This window comes from Bombina bombina, chromosome 4 (genome assembly GCF_027579735.1).
Source record: "Bombina bombina isolate aBomBom1 chromosome 4, aBomBom1.pri, whole genome shotgun sequence".
NCBI classification, from domain to species: domain Eukaryota; kingdom Metazoa; phylum Chordata; class Amphibia; order Anura; family Bombinatoridae; genus Bombina; species Bombina bombina.
In genome coordinates, this window is record NC_069502.1 from 232900101 (window position 1) to 232925028 (window position 24928).

Genomic DNA, 24928 nt, shown 5'->3' on the forward strand with positions numbered 1-24928 from the left:
GCCATCCCCCTACATCGCAACTACTAATAAAATGTATTAACCCCTAAACCGCCATCCACCAACAAAGCAATCTACCTATTTAAACTATTAACCCCTAATCCGCCAACCACACACAATGCAATCTACCTAATTAACCCCTAAATCGCCATCCCCCCACAATGCAATCTACCTATTAACACTATTAACCCCTAATCCGCCAACCCCCAACATCGCAAGCTACCTATTAAAACTATTACCCCTAATCCGCCAACTCCACACAACGCAATCTACCTAATTAACCTATTAACCCCTAAACCTCCACCCCCCCCACAACGCAAAGTATTAATCTAATCACTAAGCCCCCTAACCTAACACCCCCTAAATGAACCCCAATTAACTACAATTACATAAAACAAAAAAGAGACTAACTTTAAAAATTAATAAAAATTACCCCCAAAAAATCCTATTTGCTGATTTGAACAGCCAATAGGATTTAAGTAGCTCTCATCCTATTGACTGATTTGAAATTTTCAGCCAATAGAAATGCAAGGTACCCCAATATTTAACGGGTACCTTGCATTAAATCTTCAGTGTGCGGCGGACGATCGTATGAAGGGGACCCTCTACGTTGGATGTCTGCACGGCCGCCGTTCCTGCTCCACTCCACCTGGATGAAGATGCAAGATGGTGCCGACCTAGAAGAAGTTTTTCGCCGCCTGGATGAAGACTTTGCTCCCCCTGGAAGAAGATGGATGTCCGGACTTCAGGAATGGTGAGTAAATTTTTTGGGGTTAGTGTTAGTTGTTTTTTTTTATTTTTTGTGGTGTTTTTTTTTTAGCAGGGCTTTTTTTTTATTTTTTAATGGGCATCAAATGAGCTGATTGCCCATACATATGCCCCTTTAGGGGCAATGGGTAGATTAGATGTTTTTTGGAGTTAGGTCTTTTTTATTTTGAAGGGTTTGGGTGGGGGGTGTTACTGTTAGGGGTTAATTTGTATTTTTTATATAAATAAGCTGATTTATTCAGGGCAATGCCCTACAAAAGGCCCTTTTAAGGTCTATTGGTAGTTGTGTTAGATTAGCGGGTGTTTTTATTTTGGAGTGGCTTTTTTTGTTTTTATAGGGGTATTAGATTAGGTTTACATTTTTTTATTTTGATAATTTAATTTATTTTTTTCTGTAATTTTTAATTTTTGTAATATTAGATTTCTTAATTTAATCTTAGCTTTTTTTATGCAAACTTAGTTTTTTTTTGTAAAGATAGAATTTTTTTTTGGTAATTGTAGTTAATTGGGGTTAATTTAGGGGGTATTAGGTTAGGGGGCTTAGTGATTAGATTAATACTTTGCATTGTGTGGGGATGGCTTTTTAGGGGTTAATAGGTTAATTAGGTAGATTGCGTTGTGGGGGGTTGACAGATTAGGGGTTAATAGTTTTAATAGGTAGTTTGAGATGTGAGGGGTTGGTGAATTAGAGGTTAATAGTGTTAATAGGTAGATTGCGTTGTGGGGGGTTGGCGGATTAGGGGTTAATAGTGTTAATAGGTAGATTGTGTTGTGGGGGGTTGGCGGAATAGGGGTTAATAGTGTTAATAGGTAGATTGTGTTGTGGGGGGTTGGCGGATTAGGGGTTAATAGTTTTAATAAGTAGTTTGCAATGTTGGGGGTTGGCGGATTAGGGGTTAATAGTGTTAATAGTTAGATTGCGTTGTGCGGGTTGGAGGATTAGGGGTTAATAGTGTTAATAGGTAGATTGTGTTGTGGGGGGTTGGCGGATTAGGGGTTAATAGGAAGATTGTGTTGTGGGGGGTTGGCGGATTAGGGCTAGTGTAATTAGATACTTTGCAATTTTTGGATGTTGGTGGATTAGGGGTTAATACATTTATTCGTTATTGCGGTGGGGGGATGGTGGTTGAGAGGTACATATTGCGCCTGCGTTAGGTGTTTGTTAATAGTTGCAGGGAGTTACGGTACTCATTTACTCAGCGCAAGGCTTGCTGCGTCTGCCTATGTGTGGCGAGGTGAATATGGAGTAAAATTTCTCCATTTTTGCCGCGTAAGTCCTTGAGCTGAATATGTGATACCAACTTACGACGCCGGTTCTATTAGTTTATGGGAGTAAAAACAATGGCCGAGTAAAATATACACACCGCATTTGTATATGGCGCCGTACATGTGAGCACTACATCCGTCTAAAAATAGCCAATACCAGCTTTTGCAGGCGACGCTGCATATGTGATCGAGCCCTTAGTGTTAAGTGTCTCTTTAACGCGTAATAGCATTTTTGAACTCTTCTAAAACAGGCTTTATAAAACCTTCAGCAAAATGGAACCCATAAGTACTACATATCAGCAGAACATGTTAATGGGTAATTGTACTGGAAATTTCCACTAATCTACTTGCAGTGGACAAATAAAAAAAATTGTCATTTTTCTATCTTTAAAACTTGTGAACAAATTAAAAGTACAGATAAAATGTTGGTTTACACATTGCTCACCCCCTCCCTGACCCATTTATGCTACATTAATATCAAAGGATCAGCTGATTGGGTTTTATAGGATGATCTCACTGAAATGCTTTTGCAAGATATTGTCTACAGTAAACCTATTATTGTATTATGGCTTTAAACTATGAAACATTCAGAAACTGTACGTGCTTGTTTTAATTATTACAGGCATGATGCCAAGAAAGGAAATTACTAAAACATTTCCACCTTTGCAATAAACCAAACTTCAGAATTTAACCCATATTGCTATAAATAATAATAGAAAATAATATCCTGGTATATTAGAAAACATTACAAATGGTTTTAACTATTTCAGGAGTGTCCAGGTGCAATCTGTTTTGGCTCACTTGTCCCCTACACAGAGGACATTGTCCTGTAACATCTCATTCAAATCCGATAAAAAGGAAAGTCTAGTGTCAATATGCTCAGCAGTTGTCCTATGGCAAAGCCATTTACCCCCCACCATCTCTAGTATAAGGGGCAGTAGTAGTGAAGATTATATTGTGCAGATACTCCACTAGAATAATTAACCTCCCCCTTACTATCACTGAACGTCTCACTGCAAATAGCCACTGCCACCACATCTTTACTCCCCACAACCAACCCCAGCACTTTGAAAATGAACCCCTCCCCCGCAAAAACATAAATGGGAAAAGTTATTACCTCTAATTAAATGGATACTAAACCCAATCTTTTTCTTTTATGATTCGGATAGAGCATGCGATTTTAATCAACTTTCTAATTTACTCCTATAATGAATTTTTCTTGGTCCTCTTGGTATCTTTATTTGAAAAAGCAGGAATGAAAGCTTAGGAGCCAGCCCATTTTTTATTCAGCACCCTGGATAGCACTTACTTTATTGGTGGCTACATTTAACTACCAAACAGCAAGCGCTACCCAGGTGCTGAATCTAAAATGGGCCGGCTTCTAAGCTTTCATTCCTGCTTTTCAAATAAAGATACCAAGAGAACGAAGACAATTTGATAATAGGCGTAAATTAGAAAGTTGCTTAAAACTGCATGCTCTAGGATTTGATTTTAAGGTAGTCACAGCTGAGTTTAAATACTTAGGAATTAAGTTGTCACTTAAAGGGACACTGAACCCAAATTTTTTCTTTCATGATTCAGATAGAGCATGCAATTTTAAGCAACTTTCTAATTCACTCCTATTATCAAATTTTCTTAATTCTCTTGGTATCTTTATTTGAAATGCAAGAATGAAAGTTTAGATGCCTGCCCATTTTTGGTGAACAACCTGGGTTGTTCTTGCTGATTGGTGGATAAATTCACCCACCAATTAACAAGTGCTTTACATGGTTCTGAACCAGAAAAATAGCTTAGATGCCTTCTTTTTTAAATAAAGAAAGCAAGAGAATGAAGAAAAATTGATAACAGGAGTAAATTAGAAAGTTGCTTAAAATCGCATGCTCTATCTGAATCACAAAAGAAAAAATTTGGGTTCAGTGTCCCTTTAACCCTACATGCTGGTACGCCCTTAATTACACTCCTCTGCTTAAAAAAGTTACGGACCAGTTAGAAAACTGGAAAAGGTTACCTCTCTCACTGTCAGAGTGAAACCTAATAAAAATAATAACTTTTCCTAAGTTACTATATGTATTCTAAATGTTGCCAATTTTATAAGAAAGAAAGGATCTGAAAACACTTAATACTAAAATTCTTGCTTTTGTCTGGGCAGGAAAAAAGCATCGTATATGCTCTCAGAAACTTTCGAGTTCAGTGTTTCATGGAGTCTTCGATCTCCCAAATCTCCTGCTATACAAATGTGCAGCCCTCTCAAAAAAAAAAAGTACTAGACGGCTCAGCTAACAATATCATTTTACATTTGAAATTCTAGAGGAAGAACTAATCAAACCTTACTCACTAACAGTAGTACTGCTGCCACTCACAGCAGGACCCTTAAAAGCGTGGAGATCACTTTGCAAGTGGCTTAAAATTCCACAGACTTTCACTAAATATCTACCACTTCAGGGGAAACCCCAATTTTGTTGCCGGCATTACTACACAACCTTTCCAAATATGGCATCAAAAAGGATTAAGAAATGTTCAACACATTCTTGACAAGTCTGATAACTCAATTAAAAGCTTTAGGGCATTACAAATGCAATACACGATAAACTATTAGGTACAGTTATATTATTTGCTAGAAGGCTAGTGTTTAAACATGGAATACATTAACACAATTTTAAAAACTCTCTCCTCCACCAGCTAACGATTGAATTATATGACTCAGTAGGAGACATGACACTCTAGTACCAATTTACCAAAGTGTGAGCGGACATAATACAATGTAGAGTATCATGTCCGGCGCACATCGATAAATGCCGACAACGTATTTATCATTGCACAAGAAGCTCTGGTGAACTGCTTGTGCAATGCCGCCCCCTGCAGATTCGCGGCCAATTGGCCGCTAGCAGGGGGTGTTAATCAGCCCAATCGTATAGGATCGGGCAGATTGAAGACCGCAGCCTCAGAGGCAGCCTTAAGATCGTTGCTTCATAACTACTGTTTCCAACGAGCCTGAAGGCGGAAACAGGGGCACCAACCTCCATTCTGAGATTGATCATTCAACCCCATAGAACTAGTTTTATGCATAAGTGGGATGTTATATACATAGCTTACCTCAGCAATTGCAAAAACAACTACATTACCCTCTAAGAAACACACAGCTAGATTACGAGTTTTGAGCGCTATAGGGATTTTACAAGTAAGGGTACTTGGAGAAAGCAAAGACTCAAATTTGCTCTCATGCAATTATAACTGCCAATTTAAAACTTGTGTTGCATTACCAGGTTTGCTCTACCATTTCCCCTTCATAATGGAGGAGCGGGGCATGTTGTCTATATTTCACAATTCAAGGATTTCCACATATTTACTGTACATAATAAATCTATGTTAACAAACCTGAAGTGATAGGCTGATAAATCTGAAATATTTGTACATTTCATCAAATTCCTAGATTCCCACAAGCCAACATCAGAAGTGCAGTGCATTAATCTACATATAAAATTAATTAATATGCACATGTGCTCCATTGCAGATCCATCCAAAGATTAAAAAGACTACTATAGTTCTTCATATTCCAGCAGAACAAAAAGGTGCAAGAATTTACGCTTGTAATAATGATATTAGGGCACGTTAAAATTGCACGTGAAAGCTATACAAAGCTCAGTAAGTTTGTGCAGCTTTACAAATGAAAAACGTGGATTAGGAGGGGAATTGAAAAATAAACAAACATTCTTCACCACGAGGTTTTAACTCCATTTTATTTTGCCGGATGTGGAGTTGATAGACGTTTACTTTCTGGTGGTACAGGAGCAGGAGAGAGAAATCTGTCTGAGATCCAGGGTGTTGCCTTATCTTCGATTCCCTCCTCTGGTAGCAAGAGTCAAATTAAAGCCATTTCATTTTCTAAGTTACTGCATGCAGCAGTGGCCATTGGCATCTTTGAATCTCAGGCGCATCTTGGGTCTGTACTTTTCAAGGTAAAGCAGCTGTTTAGAGTTAAATGCTCCTCTCCGTTTCTGCCTGATAAACTGCACAGCATCCTCATACTTCATCCCACATTCAATCAGTGCCAGAGCGACTAGTACAGGGGCCCGTCCCAAGCCAGCAACACAGTGCACAGCAATACAGCATCCTGCCTCCTCACGGAATTTGGTTTTCAAAAGTTTCAACCAATCATCAACAATCTGTGTTGGGGGTGGAGCTCCATCATCAAATGGCCAATCCAGGACCTGTATCCCTTCCTTCTCTACTGGAGTCTTGTCATATGTGGCATCACAGTAGACCCTTACCAAGGTGGTGACTCCATATTTCTTCAGTTCCTCTGTAAACTTGTTGAGAGTGGCATTGGCCGGATTGTGAGTGATTTTTTTCAAGTTTATTTCTTTTAAAAACAAAAAAAAGTTTTAAAAAAAAATTTCACAACAGAATTCTTTAAAATTTATATAAAGAAAAAGAATATAAGTATTTGTGGGACGTTGTCCCAAGTGCGTACTGAAGACTTAGCTGGACTTGTGAAGGATGCAGCAAGGCATCCAATGAAAAACGTTTTTACATTACTTCTGAGAAGGGAAAGATTTGCAGCAGGTTTTTATTCAAGTGAGGCACTCATTAGGAAGGAGAAAAGATATTGCAGAGTCGATATATAAAAATCTTTTCACAAAAGAAAAAATAAAATAGTCAAAAATAGGAGGCTGTGGAAAAGGAAAATAAATAAAAACTTGCATAAGCGTCACTGCAGATGGAGAGGAGGAGGAGACAACTATGTAAAGCGGCTGGGCGCAGGTTGGCACCAAGAGGCCTTCAGCTCACTTGTCTGCACAGTCGTTGTGCTGAGCCTGGCAGAATCGCCATAAATGGGCAACGTATATTCCAAAAGGAAACAGTCACAAGCGGGCTGTTCATTGAAGTCCGGGTAACGATACTCAATTCTCCGGATCCCGGTCTCTTCCTTCGAACGGTTCCCGAAGCTTTGACATTTCTGACACAACTCCCGCTATAGGGATTTTAATGACCGCCACAAAAGTGGCGTTATTTCACCTCCCTATAGCGCTGGTATTACACGTTTTAAAAAAGCAGGCTTGTGCGGGTGAAATGGTTGCGTTGAGCTCCATACCGCACCGAAAACAAATGCTGCTTTGACGTGCTCGTGCACGATTTCCCAATAGCATTAGACATCAATGGGGAGAGCCGGCAAAAAAAAAGCATAACACCTGCAATAGCGGAATGAAAAGCTCCGTAACGCAGCCCCATTGATGTCTATGGGGAAATTAAAAGTTATGTTTAAACCTACACAAGAAAAAATTACTACCAAGAGTAATTGAGTAGCGCTAGTCTAGCCAGATATAGTGTACAAAAAATATATGTATATACTATACAACAATAAAAAATATATAAGGTATATAAAAAGTCAACCTAAGAGTATAAAAAATCAAACAAGTAAATATATATTGTGGACAATAATAATAAGTATTGTTCTTAATAGGTATTGTTCTTAATACTGTTCTTAATTCTGCTGCTCAAAATACTATAATATAATTGCATACAAGTATCACAAAGAATAAAAATAATACATATAGTGAAAAATACAAGTACTTATATTGTTCATGTGAAGTTCATGATGAATTACTATTTCATGAAACGCTGGAAACTCCCAATTCAATAGATCCTGCTGCTTCTCTTAAATGGGTATATCCAGAAACCCAAACACATTATAGTCTTAAAAAGAGAAGAAGGAGAGAAGCGCAGGACACGATTCAAGTGTAGAGCCAAACTTTAATTATAATGACACACGCAACAATTGTACTCACCAGATGGAGAACAAAAATAAGCACATCAAATAAAATATATTTCTCCTGTTAAGTGTAGTCAGTCCACGGGTCATCATTACTTATGGGATATTAACTCCTCCCCAACAGGAAGTGCAAGAGGATCACCCAAGCAGAGCTGCTATATAGCTCCTCCCCTCTACGTCACACCCAGTCATTCTCTTGCACCCAACTAATAGATAGGATGTGTGAGAGGACTGTGGTGATTAAACTTAGTTTTTTATATCTTCAATCAAAAGTTTGTTATTTTAAACGACACCGGAGTGTGTTGTTTCCTTCTCAGGCAGAATTTGAAGAAGAATCTACCTGAGTTTTTGTATATGATCTTAGCGGACGTAACTAAGATCCGTTTGCTGTTCTCGGCCATTCTGAGGAGTAAGGTAACTTCAGATCAGGGGACAGCGGGCAGGTTCACCTGCAAAGAGGTATGTTGCAGTATATTATTTTCTAAGGAATGGAATTGACTGAGAAAATACTGCTAATACCGATATAATGTAAGTACAGCCTTAAATGCAGTAGTAGCAACTGGTATCAGGCTGATATGTATATATGTTTACACTTAAGTATTTCTGGGGAATGGCACTTCACTGGGAAAATACTGTATGCATATAACTTTTAGCCTAACTTGCAGTGTGAGCGACTAGCAGCAGGCTTTTTAATGACATTTCATATATTAGATTTTAAACGTTTACTGGCATGTTAAATCGTTTAATTATCTGAGGTACTTGGTGAAAATTGTTTTGGGCTTTATTTTCCACATGGCTGTCGTTTGTTTTAAATTAAAACAGTTTACTGAGCTTCCCTCACTGTTATAGTGTGAGTGGGAGGGGCCTATTTTGGCGCTTTTGCTACGCATCAGAAATTCAGTCACAGTCTGTCTTTTTCTCCCTGCATGATCCAGGACGTCTCCACTGAGCTCAGGGGTCTTCAAAACTAGTTTTGAGGGAGGTAATCACTCACAGCAGACCTGTGAGACTGTGCTTGACTGTGATAAAAACGCTTATATTGTCAATTGTTATACGTTTTCTTCTGATATTAAGGGTTAATCATCCATTGCTAATGAGTGCAATCCTTTGCTAAATTTGATTTCTATAACTAATCCGGTTCATTGTTATTCAACTGTGTTAGTTTTTTTGTGTGCTTCTTAAAGGCACAGTAACGTTTTTACATATTGCTTGTAAATTTAGTTGAAAAGTATTTCCAAGCTTGCTAGTCTAATTGCTAGTTTGTTTAAACATGTCTGACACAGAGGAATCTCTTTGTGCAATATGTTCAAAAGCCAAGGTGGAGCCCAATAGAAATTTATGTACTAATTGCATTGATGCTACTTTAAATAAAAGTCAATCTGTACATGTTAAGCAACATTCACCAGACAACGAGAGGGAAGTTATGCCGACTAACTTGCCTCACGTGTCAGTACCTGCGTCTCCCGCTCAGGAGGTGCGTGATATTGTAACGCCAAGTACATCAGGGCGGCCATTACAAATCACTTTACAAGACATGGCTAATGTTATGACTGAAGTTTTGTCTAAATTGCCAGAACTTAGAGGTAAACGAGATCACTCTGGGATGAGAACAGAGTATACTGATAATGCTAGGGCCATGTCTGATACTGCGTCACAATTTGCAGAGCATGAGGACGGAGAGCTTCATTCTGCGGGTGACGGATCTGATCCAAATAAATTGGATTCAGACATTTCAAATTTTAAGTTTAAGCTGGAAAACCTCCGTGTATTGCTGGGGGAGGTGTTAGCGGCTCTGAATGATTGTAACACGGTTGCAATCCCAGAGAAAATGTGTAGGTTGGATAAATATTTTGCGGTACCGACAAGTACTGACGTTTTTCCTATACCTAAGAGACTTACTGAAATTATTACTAAGGAGTGGGACAGACCCGGTGTGCCTTTCTCACCCCCTCCTATATTCAGAAAAATGTTTCCAATAGACGCCACCACACGGGACTTATGGCAAACGGTCCCTAAGGTGGAGGGAGCAGTTTCTACTTTAGCTAAGCGTACCACTATCCCGGTGGAGGATAGCTGTGCCTTTTCAGATCCAATGGATAAAAAGTTAGAGGGTTACCTTAAGAAAATGTTTGTTCAACAAGGTTTTATATTACAACCCCTTGCATGCATTGCGCCTGTCACGGCAGTGGCAGCATTTTGGTTTGAGTCTCTGGAAGAGACCCTTGACTCAGCGACATTAGATGAGATTTCTCTTAAGCTTAAAACCCTTAAGCTAGCTAATTCATTTATTTCTGATGCCGTAGTACATTTAACTAAACTTACGGCTAAGAATTCCGGATTCGCCATTCAGGCACGCAGAGCGCTGTGGCTAAAATCCTGGTCAGCTGATGTAACTTCTAAATCGAAACTACTTAACATACCTTTCAAGGGGCAGACTTTATTCGGGCCCGGTTTGAAAGAAATTATCGCTGATATTACGGGAGGTAAAGGCCATGCCCTGCCTCAAGACAGAGCCAAACCCAGGGCTAGACAGTCTAATTTTCGTGCCTTTCGTAACTTCAAGGCAGGAGCAGCTTCAACTTCCTCTGCTCCAAAACAGGAAGGAGCTGTTGCTCGCTACAGACAAGGCTGGAAACCTAACCAGGCCTGGAACAAGGGCAAGCAGGCCAGAAAGCCTGCTGCTGCCCCTAAGACAGCATGAAGTGAGGGCCCCCGATCCGGTAACGGATCTAGTGGGGGGCAGACTCTCTCTCTTCGGCCAGGTTTGGGCAAGAGATGTCCAGGATCCCTGGGCGTTGGAGATCATATCTCAGGGATATCTTCTGGACTTCAAAGCTTCTCCTCCACAAGGGAGATTTCACCTTTCAAGGTTGTCAACAAACCAGATAAAGAAAGAGGCGTTTCTACGCTGTGTACAAGACCTTTTACTAATGGGAGTGATCCATCCAGTTCCGGGGTCGGAACACGGACAAGGGTTTTACTCAAATCTGTTTGTGGTTCCCAAAAAAGAGGGAACCTTCAGACCAATATTGGATTTAAAGATCCTAAACAAATTCCTAAGAGTTCCATCATTCAAGATGGAAACTATTCGGACAATCTTACCCATGATCCAAAGAGGTCAGTACATGACCACAGTGGATTTAAAGGATGCTTACCTTCACATACCGATTCAAAGAGAACATTACCGGTATCTAAGGTTTGCCTTCCTAGACAAGCATTACCAGTTTGTAGCTCTTCCCTTCGGGTTGGCTACGGCTCCAAGAATCTTTACAAAGGTTCTGGGCTCTCTTCTGGCGGTACTAAGACCGCGAGGAATTTCGGTAGCTCCGTACCTAGACGACATTCTGATACAAGCGTCAAGCTTTCAAACTGCCAAGTCTCATACAGAGTTAGTACTGGCATTTCTAAGGTCACATGGGTGGAAAGTAAACGAGGAGAAGAGTTCTCTCTTACCACTCACAAGAGTTCCCTTCTTGGGGACTCTTATAGATTCTGTAGAAATGAAAATTTACCTGACAGAGGACAGGTTAACAAAGCTTCTAAATGCTTGCCGTGCCCTTCATTCCATTCAACACCCGTCAGTGGCTCAATGCATGGAGGTAATCGGCTTAATGGTAGCGGCAATGGACATAGTTCCTTTTGCACGCCTGCACCTCAGACCGCTGCAATTGTGCATGCTAAGTCAGTGGAATGGGGATTACTCAGATTTGTCCCCTACGCTGAATCTGGATCAGGAGACCAGAGATTCTCTTCTATGGTGGCTTTCTCGGCCACATCTGTCCAGGGGGATGCCCTTCAGCAGGCCAGACTGGACAATTGTAACTACAGACACCAGCCTACTAGGTTGGGGCGCTGTCTGGAATTCCCTGAAGGCTCAGGGATCATGGACTCAAGAGGAGAGTCTCCTTCCAATAAACATTCTGGAATTGAGAGCAGTTCTCAATGCCCTTCTGGCTTGGCCTCAGTTAGCAACTCTGAGGTTTATCAGGTTTCAGTCGGACAACATCACGACTGTGGCTTACATCAACCATCAGGGAGGGACAAGAAGTTCCTTAGCGATGATGGAAGTATCAAAGATAATTCGCTGGGCAGAGTCTCACTCTTGCCACCTGTCAGCGATCCACATCCCAGGAGTGGACAACTGGGAGGCGGATTTCCTAAGTCGCCAGACTTTTCATCCGGGGGAGTGGGAACTTCATCCGGAGGTCTTTGCCCAAATACTTCGACGTTGGGGCAAACCAGATATGGATCTCATGGCGTCTCGCCGGAACGCCAAGCTTCCTCGTTACGGGTCCAGGTCCAGGGACCCGGGAGCGGTCCTGATAGATGCCTTAACAGCACCTTGGACCTTCAGGATGGCTTATGTGTTTCCACCCTTCCCGATGCTTCCTCGTTTGATTGCCAGGATCAAACAGGAGAAAGCATCAGTGATTCTAATAGCGCCTGCGTGGCCACGCAGGACCTGGTATGCAGATCTAGTGGACATGTCATCCTGTCCACCTTGGTCTCTGCCTCTGAGACAGGACCTTCTAATTCAGGGTCCTTTCAAACATCAAAATCTAATTTCTCTGAAGCTGACTGCATGGAAATTGAACGCTTGATTTTATCAAAGCGTGGATTTTCGTAGTCAGTAATTGATACCCTAATACAGGCTAGGAAACCTGTTACCAGGAAAATTTACCATAAGATATGACGTAAATACTTACACTGGTGCGAATCCAAGGGTTACTCATGGAGTAAGGTTAGGATTCCTAGGATATTGTCTTTTCTACAAGAAGGTTTAGAAAAGGGTTTATCTGCTAGTTCGTTAAAGGGACAGATCTCAGCTCTGTCCATCCTTTTACACAAGCGTCTGTCAGAAGTTCCAGACGTTCAGGCTTTTTGTCAGGCTTTGGCCAGGATTAAGCCTGTGTTTAAAACTGTTGCTCCGCCGTGGAGCTTAAACTTAGTTCTTAACGTTTTACAGGGTGTTCCGTTTGAACCCCTTCACTCCATTGATATCAAGCTGTTATCTTGGAAAGTTCTGTTTTTAATGGCTATTTCCTCGGCTCGTAGAGTCTCTGAATTATCAGCCTTACATTGTGATTCTCCGTATCTGATTTTTCATTCAGATAAGGTAGTTCTGCGTACTAAACCTGGGTTACTAACAAGAATATCAATCAAGAGATTGTTGTTCCATCATTGTGTCCTAACCCTTCTTCAAAGAAGGAACGACTCCTGCACAATCTAGATGTAGTCCGTGCCCTGAAATTTTATTTACAGGCAACTAAAGAATTTCGACAAACTTCTTCCCTGTTTGTCGTTTATTCTGGACAGAGGAGAGGTCATAAAAGCATCTGCTACCTCTCTATCCTTTTGGCTTCGTAGCATAATACGCTTAGCCTATGAGACTGCTGGACAGCAACCTCCTGAAAGGATTACAGCTCATTCTACTAGAGCTGTGGCTTCCACTTGGGCCTTTAAGAACGAGGCCTCTGTTGAACAGATTTGCAAGGCTGCAACTTGGTCTTCTCTTCATACTTTTTCCAAATTTTACAAATTTGACACTTTTGCTTCTTCGGAGGCTGTTTTTGGGAGAAAGGTTCTTCAGGCAGTGGTTCCTTCCGTATAGAGATCCTGCCTGTCCCTCCCGTCATCCGTGTACTTAGCTTTGGTATTGGTATCCCATAAGTAATGATGACCCGTGGACTGACTACACTTAACAGGAGAAAACATAATTTATGCTTACCTGATAAATTCCTTTCTCCTGTAGTGTAGTCAGTCCACGGCCCGCCCTGTTTTTTAAGGCAGGCCTAAATTTTTAAATTATACTCCAGTCACCACTGCACCCTATAGTTTCTCCTTTCTCGTTTGGTTCTCGGTCGAATGACTGGGTGTGACGTAGAGGGGAGGAGCTATATCGCAGCTCTGCTTGGGTGATCCTCTTGCACTTCCTGTTGGGGAGGAGTTAATATCCCATAAGTAATGATGACCCGTGGACTGACTACACTACAGGAGAAAGGAATTTATCAGGTAAGCATAAATTATGTTTCTCCGTAGTTCCGTTAGTTCATTGTGGGCCAAACTCGTGAAGCCTTGTGGAGTATGTTGAAGCATGGGGCGTCTTTTCCTGGTGTGTAAAAGCTACTAAAACCACCAACATACAAGCCTCAGAATCCGATTACTACGTCAGGAGGGCACACACACACCCTTGGCTATGAACCAATAGGAAATCCTCAACCGAGGTGCATCCGGCATGAGAGGACCTACAGTAGCTTCACAGGGCAATAATAAAACAGTGGCGATTGTTATGTTCTACGCGTTTCATCCCGATCGACGGGACTTTCTCAAGAACTGCCTTCACAAGTAACACTTAGTCCTATTTAAGGAGTGCATAGCCGATCCGCCCCCTAATTTGACTGATTAATAAAGGATTAGATATCTATATTATGCCATATAATCATGTAATACACTGGTAAAAATAATGATAATAATAATAAAAAAGGACTAAGCGCTAGATGTGAGTGCATACAGATACAACGTATATATATAAATATTATTATTACAATTATGATCGACTAAGACCCTTTGGTTCAAGACAATCTAATGTCTTGATCCAAAAGGTCTCTCTCTGTCTCAGTCTTAATAATCTATTAGTGTCCCATTTATTGATAGATACTCATTCTACAATAGTTATAAAGAGTTCATCAGGATTCTGGTTGTGGAATATTTTAAAATGATGTGAAACACTGTGATTGTCAAAGCCTGCCTCTATATTTCTAATGTGTTCTCTAAGCCTATATTTGATCTTGCATTTCGTACGACCAATATATATTTTACCACATTTGCAGGATAACTGATAAACAACATATGTAGTATGGCAAGTGCATCTGCTCTTGCACCTAAATGTTTTACTACCATCGTAATTGAAGAAAATAGCATTATTTTGTGCAATCCGAGGGCACATGACACATTCCTTCTGTTTACATGGAAATACACCTGTGGATGCTCCACACCAATTAGTTAGTTGGCCAGAGGTAGGGGGTTGGTGAAGTTTTGTGGGAGCAATAAAATTCTTTATGTCCCTATTTTTCCTAAAGATAACTTCAGGTTTATGTCCAAGAATATTACCCAAAACAGGTTCCAATTTCAAGGCTTGCCAATATTTTGTGAATACATTTCTTATTTTATAGTGTTGTGTCAGGAATCCACTCCTGGTTTTCTATTTTTCCTAAGAATACCTCCTCACCTTCACCACTCCCCTATTTAAGGCTTCAGTGCACCTTAAACAGGTGCTTAGTTATTGTTGATTTTCAGCTATACACTACGCCAAAATCTTGTCTGATTCCTGACCCTGGATCATGCAAGGATTACCTAAATTCTAAAGCTTAAGAAGATACATATACAGCTTCCATACACTTTTCTGGAAGTCATTCTGTGAGAGAAGCAACTTCAGCCTTGAATACCTGATTCAACTTACAACTTGCATTTCAGCATAAAGGCATTTGCGAGTCTCAAGGGAACTATCTCTATTTAAACTGGTGACTCTTCAATTTCAAGCTATACCTCCGGATTTCCAAGAACTTACCTGAGTAGTAGTACCAACACTTTGCTAAAAGGAAAATATCTATCGATTAAAAAACGGAACTTAGCCATGCCCACCGGCTTTCGTTTAAGCCGCATCCAAAGGATTCACCCAGAGCTCTGAGGTAACTAAACTAAACAGCTCCCACAGTTGCTCTCCTTGCAACAAACTTAAAATAGGACTTGTTCTGAGCTGCTCCGGTAACGGACTTAGACCACGCCCACTCAGGATTTAACCGCAGATGAGACAGGCTGTCACAAGGTACGCATACAAGTCACAGAGCTAGCATTATAAGACTTTGTATCATAACACTCTGCTATCATCTCACAACAGCTCTGACTTTGCCACATTTGTAATTAGAAGCCTCTCTGGTTAGTTCTTTTCCATAATCAAAGGAAACATTGTTGCAATCTGTAAGATATAATAACAGGTTCTTATATATAGTAACTAACCTGCTTTCTCTGAAGTCACATGCTTGTAAAAGACTATTTATGTTACCAAATAATACAGAGCTTTAACAGCATAAGCTTTTTGTCTGCAGCCGGGCCTGCTTTACAGAAGTACCATTTAATATTAAGTGTGACATCATATAACTAAAAGATATTCCAATCAATTAAACTTCACTAAAGTCAATCTGGGCTCTTCATTCATAACAGTACAGAGACTTAAGTGATACATTCCAACATTTAAGGAACTATAGATTTACAGTTGAGATCCACTACTTCCTAACAGTGTCTCATCCTGTGACACCTTACATGTTGATTGTTATATTTGGTCACAAATTTTAGAGAGTTGTTTCTAAGGCCTTTAAACTGAGAAATAGATTTTGGTTTTGCCTTAATTAGATAGAGTCTATTCATACTATCCACTTTACTTATAGTTTCTTTTAAAAGAATAGGGTTATACCCTTTATCTAAAAAAAAATTTTGTCAAAAACTCTTGCCTAGATTACGAGTTTTGCGTTAGAAGCTGTACCGGGCTAACGAGCAGTTTATGTTCACCGCTCACTTACAGACAGCGCTGGTATTACAGGTTTTTTAGAAACCGGGCGTTAACCGCAAAAAAGTGAGTGAAGAGCAAAATTTTGCTCCACATCTCACCTCAATACCAGTGCTGCTTACGTTAGCGGTGAGCTGGCTAAACGTGCTCGTGCACGATTTCCCTATAGGAATCAATGGGGGAGAGCCGGCTGAAAAAACCTAACACCTGCAAAAAAGCAGCGTAAAGCTCCTAACGCAGTCCCATTGATTCCTATGGGGAAATAAAAGTTATGTCTACACCTAACACCCTAACATGAACCCCAAGTCTAAACACCCCTAAGCTTACACTAATTAACCCCGACATCGCCGACACCTACATTATATTAGTAACCCCTAATCTGCCGCTCCGTACACCGCCGCCACCTACATTATAGTTATGAACCCCTAATCTGCTGCCCCCAACATCGCCGAACCCTACATTATATTTATTAACCCCTAATCTGCCGCCCCCAATGTCACCACAACCTAACTACATTTATTAACCCCTAATCTGCCGCCAACAACATAGCCACCACTATAATAAAGTTATTAACCACTAAACCTAAGTCTAACCCTAACCGTAACCTCCCCTAACTTAAATATAATTACAATAAATCTAAATAAAATTACTACAATTAAAGGACCAATCAACAAATTAGATTTGTATAATCAACAAGTGCAAGATAACAAGGCAATGCAATAGCACTTAGTCTGAACTTCAAATGAGTAGTAGATTTTTTTATAACAAATTTCAAAATTATGTATATTTCCACTCTCCTTGTACCATGTGATAGCAATCAGCCAATCACAAATGCATATACGTATAGTGAATTCTTGCACATGCTCAGTAGGATCTGGTGACTCAAAAATTGTAAATATAAAAGACTGTGCACATTCTTTTTAATGGAAGTAAATTGGAAAGTTGTTTAAAATTACATGCTGTATTTGAATCATGAAAATTTAATTTAACCTGAGTGTCCCTTTAACTAAATAATTCTTATTTAAAACTAAATACTTTCCTATAAAATAAACCCTAAGCTAGCTACAATATAACTAATAGTTACATTGTAGCTAGCTTAGGGTTTATTTTTATTTTACAGGCAAGTTTGTAGTTATTTTAACTAGGTAGAATAGTTACTAAATAGTTATTAACTATTTACTAACTACCTAGCTAAAATAAATACAAAAGTACCTGTAAAATAAAACCTAACCTAAGTTACAATTACACCTAACTCTACACTATAATTAAATTAATTACCTAAATTAAATACAATTAAATACAAATTATCTAAAGTACAACCCCCCCACTAAATTACAGAAAATAATAAACAAATTACAAGATTTTAAAACTAATTACACCTAATCTAATCCCCCTAACAAAATAAAAAAGCCCCCCCCCCAAAATAAAAAAGCCCTACTATACACTAAATTACAAATAGCCCTTAAAAGGGACTTTTGCGGGGCATTGCCCCAAAGTAATCAGCTCTGAAATTTTTTTAACAATCCCCCCCCAACATTAAAACCCACCACCAACACAACCAACCCTACTCTAAAACCCACCCAACCCCCCTTAAAAAAACCTAACACTAACCCCTTGAAGATCACCTTACCGGGAGACGTACTTTTTTTTTACAGGTAAAAGAGCTGATTACTTTGGGGAAATGCCTCGCAAAAGGCCCTTTTAAGGGCTATTTGTAATTTAGTGTAGGGTAGTGTTTTTTTTTATTTTGGGGGGCTTTTTTATTTTGTTAGGGGGATTAGAGTAGGTGTAATTAGTTTAAAAATCTTGTAATTTCTTTATTATTTTCTGTAATTTAGTGAGGGGGGGTTTCATACTTTATATAATTTTTTTAATTTAATTGTAATTAATTGTATTTAATTTAGGTAATTAATTTAATTGTAGTGTAGTGTTAGGTGTTAGTGTAACTTAGGTTAGGTTTTATTTTACAGGTAAATTTGTCTTTATTTTAACTAGGTAGTTATTAAATAGTTAATAACTATTTAATAACTATTCTACCTAGTTAAAATAAATACAAAGTTGCCTGTAAAATAAAAATAAACCCTAAGCTAGATACAATGTAACTATTAGTTATATTGTAGCTAGTTTAGGGTTTATTTTATAGGTAAGTATTTAGTTTTAAATAGGAATTATTTAGTTAATTGTAGTAATTTTATTTAGATATATTGTAATTATATTTAAGTTAGGGGAGTTAGGGTTAGGGTTAGACTTAGGTTTAGGGGTTAATACATTTAATATAGTGGCGGCGACGTTGGGGGCGGCAGATTAGGGGTTAATGCGGCGATCTTAGGGACTGCAGATTAGGGGTTAATAATATTTAACTAGTGTTTGCGATGTGGGAGTGCGGCGGTTTAGGAATTAATATATTTATTATAGTGGCGGCGATGTCCGGTTCGGCAGATTAGGGGTTAAAATATTTATTTTAGTGTTTGCGATGTGGGGGGGCCTTGGTTTAGGGGTTAATAGGTAGTTTATGGGTGTTAGTGTACTTTTTAGCACTTTAGTTAAGAGTTTTATGCTATGGCGTTGTAGTGTAAAACTCTTAACTACTGACTTTTAAATGCGGTACCAGGCTTGACAGGAGAGGGTCTACCGCTCACTTTTGGTCAGACTCGTAATACCGGCGCTATGCAAGTCCCATTGAAAATATAGGATACGCAATTGATGTAAGTGGATTTGCAGTATTTCTGAGTCTGGCCAAAAAAGTGAGCGGTACACCTGTACCTGCAAGACTCGTAATACCAGTGGGCGTTAAAAAGCAGCGTTAGGACCTCTTAACGCTGCTTTTTAACCCTAACGTACAACTCGTAATCTAGGCCTCTACTTTCCTATTGTAATCTTCCTTGTTGGTACAGTTACGCTTGATTCTTTGGTACTGACCTACTGGGATCTTATTTTTCCACTGTTTGAGATGACCACTTTTAGTGTTATAGGTGATTTCTCATATGTGAATGTTAAATTGTATGTATTCATATTCATATGGTCAATGAAACTGTTTATAACATCAACAGGGCCCTTCCATAATAGTATTATATCATCTATAAAGCGGTAATATTTGACAATATTATGCCCAAAAGTGTTGTTCTTCCACACCATATTTGTCTCAAAATGTGACATAAATAAATTTGCGTACGATGGGGCACAAGTAGTCCCCATTGCTGTCCCCTGTATTTGTTTATAATAGACATTTTCAAAGAAAAAATAATTATGAGTTAAAATGAAATGAATGGAATCCACAATAAATTCAACTTGATCCTTCAGTAGTTTTGTAGTACTAAGTATATCTTTAACTACTGATATACCCAAAAGATGGGGTATGCTGGTATACAGTGCAGAAGCATCGCAAACCTACTGATAGAAATAGTTTACTCAATGCTAAAAGTGGTCATCTCAAACAGTGGAAAAATAACATCCCAGTAGGTCAGTACCAAAGAATCAAGCGTAACTGTACCAACAAGGAAGATAACAATAGGGAAGCAGAGTTTTTAACAATTTTTTTTTTAGATAAAGGGTATAACCCTATTCTTTTAAAAGAAACTATAAGTAAAGTGGATAGTATGAATAGACTCAATCTAATTAAGGCAAAACCAAAATCTATTTCTCAGTTTAAAGGCCTTAGAAACAACTCTCCAAAATGTGTGACCAAATATAACAATCAACACTATAAAATAAGAAATATATTGGCAAAACATTGGCAAGTTTTGAAATTGGATCCTGTTTTGGGTAATATTCTTGAACATAAACCTGAAGTTATCTTTAGGAAAAATAGGGACATAAAGAATTGTATTGCTCCCACAAAACTTCACCAACCCCCTACATCTGGCCAACTAACTAATTGGTGTGTAGCATCCACAGGTGTATTTCCATGTAAACAGAAGGAATGTGTCATGTGCCCTCGGATTGCACAAAATAATGCTACTTTCTTCAATTATGATGGTAGTAAAACATTTAGGTGCAAGAGCAGATGCACTTGCCATACTACATATGTTGTTTATCAGTTATCCTGCAAATGTGGTAAAATATATATTGGTCGTACGAAACGCAAGATCAAATATAGGCTTAGAGAACACATTAGAAATATAGAGGCAGGCTTTGACAATCACAGTGTTTCACATCATTTTAAAATATTCCACAACCAGAATCCTGATGAACTCTTTATAACTATTGTAGAATGAGTAGCTATCAATAAATGGGGCACTAATAGATTATTAAGACTGAGACAGAGAGAGACCTTTTGGATCAAGACATTAGATTGTCTTGAACCAAAGGGTCTCAATATAGAGTTGGATATTGCAGCATTTTTATAATAATTTTTTATAATAATTCTTTCTCTGAATTCTCTCTCAAATATATATTGCCTTATGTTTGTATCAGCAATAATAAGTTTTTTAGAGTATTGCTTTTATGCATTTATTTTTTATACATTTAATGTGATTATCACGGTACTATATTAGGGAGACTGAATTGATTCATATATTAGTACTGAGTATCAATTATATATTCATTGTATATGGTATTATAATTCGCTTTTTTAAATGATGAGTTTTTTTTTTATGTTAATGGTATGAAGTATTGATCTTTTATTTGTATTATACATGTAATTCTTGCCAATTTGTAATTTTTAAATTCTAGCTTTTAATCTTTGTTAATTTTTAGTTTGTATTCTTTAAGACACTATTTATTGCTAGGCGATCATAATTGTAATAATATTATTTATATATATACTTTGTATCTGTATGCACTAACATCTAGCGCTTAGTCCTTTTTTATTATTATTATTATTATTATTATTATCATTATTTTTACCAGTGTATTATATGATTATATGGCATAATATAGATATCTAATCCTTTATTAATCAGTCAAATTAGGGGGCGAATCGGCTATGCACTTCTTAAATAGGACTAAGTGTTACTTGTGAAGGCAGTTCTTGAGAAAGTCCCGCCGATCGGGACAAAACGCGTAGAACATAACAATCGCCACTGTTTTATTATTGCCCTGTGAAGATACCGTAGGTCCTCTCGTGCCGGGTGCACCTTGGATGAGGATTTCCTATTGGTTCATAGCCGAGGGTGTGTGTGTCCTCCTGACGTAGTATTCGGATTCTGAGGCTTGTATGTTGGCGGTTTTAGTGGCTTTTATACACCAGGAAAAGACGCCCCACGCTTCAACATACTCAACAAGGCTTCACGAGTTTGGCCCACAATGAACCAGCGGAACTACGGAGGATACATTATATTTGATGTGCCTATTTTTGTTCTCTATCTTGTGAGTACAATTGTTGCGAGTGTCATTATCATTAAAGTTTGGCTCTACACTTGAATCGTGTCCTGCGCTTCTCTCCTTCTTCTCTTTTCTAGACTATACTATGTTTAAACCTAACACCCTAACATAAACCCCGAGTCTAAACACCCCTAATCTGCTGCCACCGACATCGCCGCCACCTACATACAGTTATTAACCCCTAATCTGCCGCCCCCAACATCGCAGTAACATGAGAGCACCACCACCACATGTGACTCATGTTACTGCCAACATGCCTGCATCGCCAACAACGATAACTAGTCTTTGGAAACAATTTATATAACCTTTTAGGGGTCAGATACCAACCATGTAGTATTTTGTAGTTTATTTCTTTGATGGATGCAGATGTGGAGGCAGATTTAGTGTTGTGGAAAATGTTAGTTGCAGTCTGGGGGGTAATAACTATCCCTAGCTCTCTCTCCCACATTTGAATTGAACGCGGCAGGTTGCCTGGGGGTGCTTGAGTAATGATATTATAGATGTGTGAGAGACTATGTGTGATTGGAGGTGTGGAAGCATATAGCTGTTCCAGATTTGTTAGTGAACGTACCAGATTTGCGTATTGTTGATGTGTTGTGATATAGTGGTGTATTCTCCTATAAGAGAACCAGTTGGTAGCCCAGTCGTAGCCCATTGCGACCAGTCGCTCTTGAGTGCATAACTGCTCGTTATTTATGAGGTGCATTACTGAAACCTCGTCACTGTCATTTTGTACTTCAGTTGTTTTAGTCAGCGATAATAGGGAAAACTCACTATTGTGGAGAAGTGATGTTAGAGGACCTGGACATGAAGAAAGGTATGGATTCGCTTTATTAGAAGTGTCCCATATTTTTAGTGTTTCTTGGGTAATTGGGTTATCTATCTGTCTACTCAACACTTGAGAATTTGGGTGCCAATAAACAGAGGGCAAGTCGGTACTGGGGCTTAGGTTTTCCTCCAATAGAATCCATCTCTTATGGTCTTTGTGTACTCTCCAGTCGAGAATTCTTTGTAGAAATATGGATCTACGGTAGGAATCAATATCAGAAACGCCTAAGCCTCCCTGTGCTATAGAGAGTGTCATAGTAAGTTTATTTATCCTAGGGAGACGTCTATTCCAAATAAATTAACCGAATAGCTGCTGCATCTGTGAAGTATAAGCACTGGGTAGTTGGATAGGAAGGGTTTGCATAATGTATAACAGGCGCGGAAACGCATTCATTTTAATAGTGTTAATCCTGCCTAACCAGGACAGGTGTTTCCTGGTCCAGGATGATAAGTCTCTCATAAGAATATTCTTAATTGGGATATAATTTAATTTAAATAGTGCATCAGAACTGTCCGCTAACTGTATTCCCAAATATCTCAGGGATTCCCTATTCCATTTAAATGGACATATTTTGGTTATGAGTGTTTCCATTTGATGATCAATAGCCACGCCTAACATTTCGGATTTAGATTGATTGATTTTAAAGTTAGATAATTTATGGAATGCCTCCAGTTCTTTCATAAGGGGTGGAATTGTTGTAACTGGATCTATCAAGGAGAAAAGGATGTCATCTGCAGAGAGGGACATCTTGTACTCTTCCCCCTTCACCACAAGACCTCGAACATCTTGGTTTGATCTGATTCTAATCGCCAGGGTTTCAATAAGGCACGTAAATAGCAAGGGGGATAGGGGACAACCCTGTCTGGTGCCTTTTGTAATGCGGAACGGGTCTGATAGGACTCCGTTGAGAACCACTCTTGCACTAGGTTTATTATAAAGTGCAAAAATTCTATGTAGTGTCTTATCACTGAACCAAAAAGCCCGTAATGTCATCTCTAGAAAAGGCCATCCGACTCTGTCGAAGGCCTTTTCGGCGTCAGTAGAGAGCCAGATTGAGGGAATATTTTTGGATTTGGCATGCCACATCAAATGTAAGTTGCGCACAGTATTATCCCTGGCTTCGTGATGGGGGACAAAACCGACCTGGTCTTGGTGGATAATCTGAGGTAAAATTAAATTGAGTCTGTTAGCTATAACCTTGGCAAAAATCTTTATGTCCGTGTTTAACAGGGAGATTGGTCTATAATTTGGTATTGATGTATTAGGTCTGTTTGGTTTTGGGATCAGAGTTATATTAGCTTGCAAAGCTAAAGGGGGAAATGTTTTGTTTTCGTCTATGCTTTGAAAATATGTTAGAAGATGTGGTATTAGGAGGTCTTTAAAGGTGGCATAGTATGCGTTACCGAAGCCATCTGGGCGTGGTGACTTCCCTTTTTTTAGTGATTTAATTGCTAGCATAATTTCCTCAGTTGAGAAGGGTGCATCTAAGTCATCTCTCTGTTCCTCGGTAATTCCGGGAATGTGTAGCTGATTCAGATAGTTTTGTATGTCTGCGTTTGTTGGTGGAGGGATAGTTTGGTCCAAGTTATATAGTGATTCATAATATTGCCTAAAACTGTTTGTTATGTCTTTTGATGTGTACCAATCCTTCCCCTTTTCATCTGTTATATGTAAGATGTACCTGTTGAGCACTTTTTTCCTCAGTTGTCTTGCCAGTAACTTGCCCTGCTTATTAGCGCCTTCATAAAAATGTTTTTTTAAGAAATAGCGCATTGCGTTTGGCTTCAGCCCCTAAAAAAAGATTAAGTTGTGCTCTTTTATGCTCTAAGCTGTCAAGGAGGGAGCGGTCTTTGGGAAATATTTTGTGTATGTCTTGAAGTTTATTTAAGTCAGCTAGTAACGAGGTCAAGCAATTCTGGTTTTGTTTGATTTTAGCAGCCTTTATCGCTATCAGTTGTCCCCTAAGAACACATTTATGAGTATTCCAGATGTGTTGTGGGCAAGTGTTAGGGGTAGCGTTCAGCTCAAAATAGTCCTCGATGGACTTAGTTAGCTGGATTTGTATTAGGGGGTCTTTTAAAAGGGATTCGTCTAATCTCCAAGTCCTCGATTGGGAAGTATTGATATGAAAGTTAAAAGTACAACTAATCATGGAGTGATCTGACCATGTTATGGGATATATTTCTGATTGAAGGACTTGGGATAGACTAGAGACATCTGTTAACAGGTAGTCTATTCTAGAATAATTTTGGTGGGGATGTGAGTAAAAGGTGTAATCTTTCAGATCCGGATGTTGGATTCGCCAAACATCATGTATTGCAAGGGTCAATAATTGGGACTTTATTAAGTTAAGGGTTTTGTTAGGGACTGATGACCTTCCTGATGACAGTCAATGGTGGGGTCTAGCGCAACA

The 24928-nt window shown here is 39.0% G+C and overlaps 1 protein-coding gene across 1 annotated transcript; it reads right to left on the minus strand.

Moving 5' to 3' along the window:
• Positions 1 to 5750: 5750 nt before the first annotated feature.
• On the minus strand, positions 5751 to 24288 carry LOC128657205 (protein tyrosine phosphatase type IVA 2-like). Its single transcript, XM_053711460.1, has 2 exons — positions 23919 to 24288; positions 5751 to 6391 (listed from the first exon to the last, which is right to left on the minus strand). Exons 1-2 carry the CDS (start codon positions 24286 to 24288, stop codon positions 5919 to 5921), a joined length of 843 nt encoding a protein of 280 aa, XP_053567435.1. The 3' UTR covers positions 5751 to 5918.
• Between the last annotated feature and the right edge of the window lie 640 nt (positions 24289 to 24928).

Coding starts and splice junctions, on each gene's coding strand:
- LOC128657205 (XM_053711460.1), bottom strand. CDS start 24,288: ATGCGCTATTTCTTAAAAAAACATTTTTATGAAGGCGCTAATAAGCAG. Junction 6,392..23,918: donor ACCACGCCCAGATGGCTTCG/GTAACGCATACT, acceptor TGTTTTTAAAAG/AAATAAACTTGAAAAAAATC.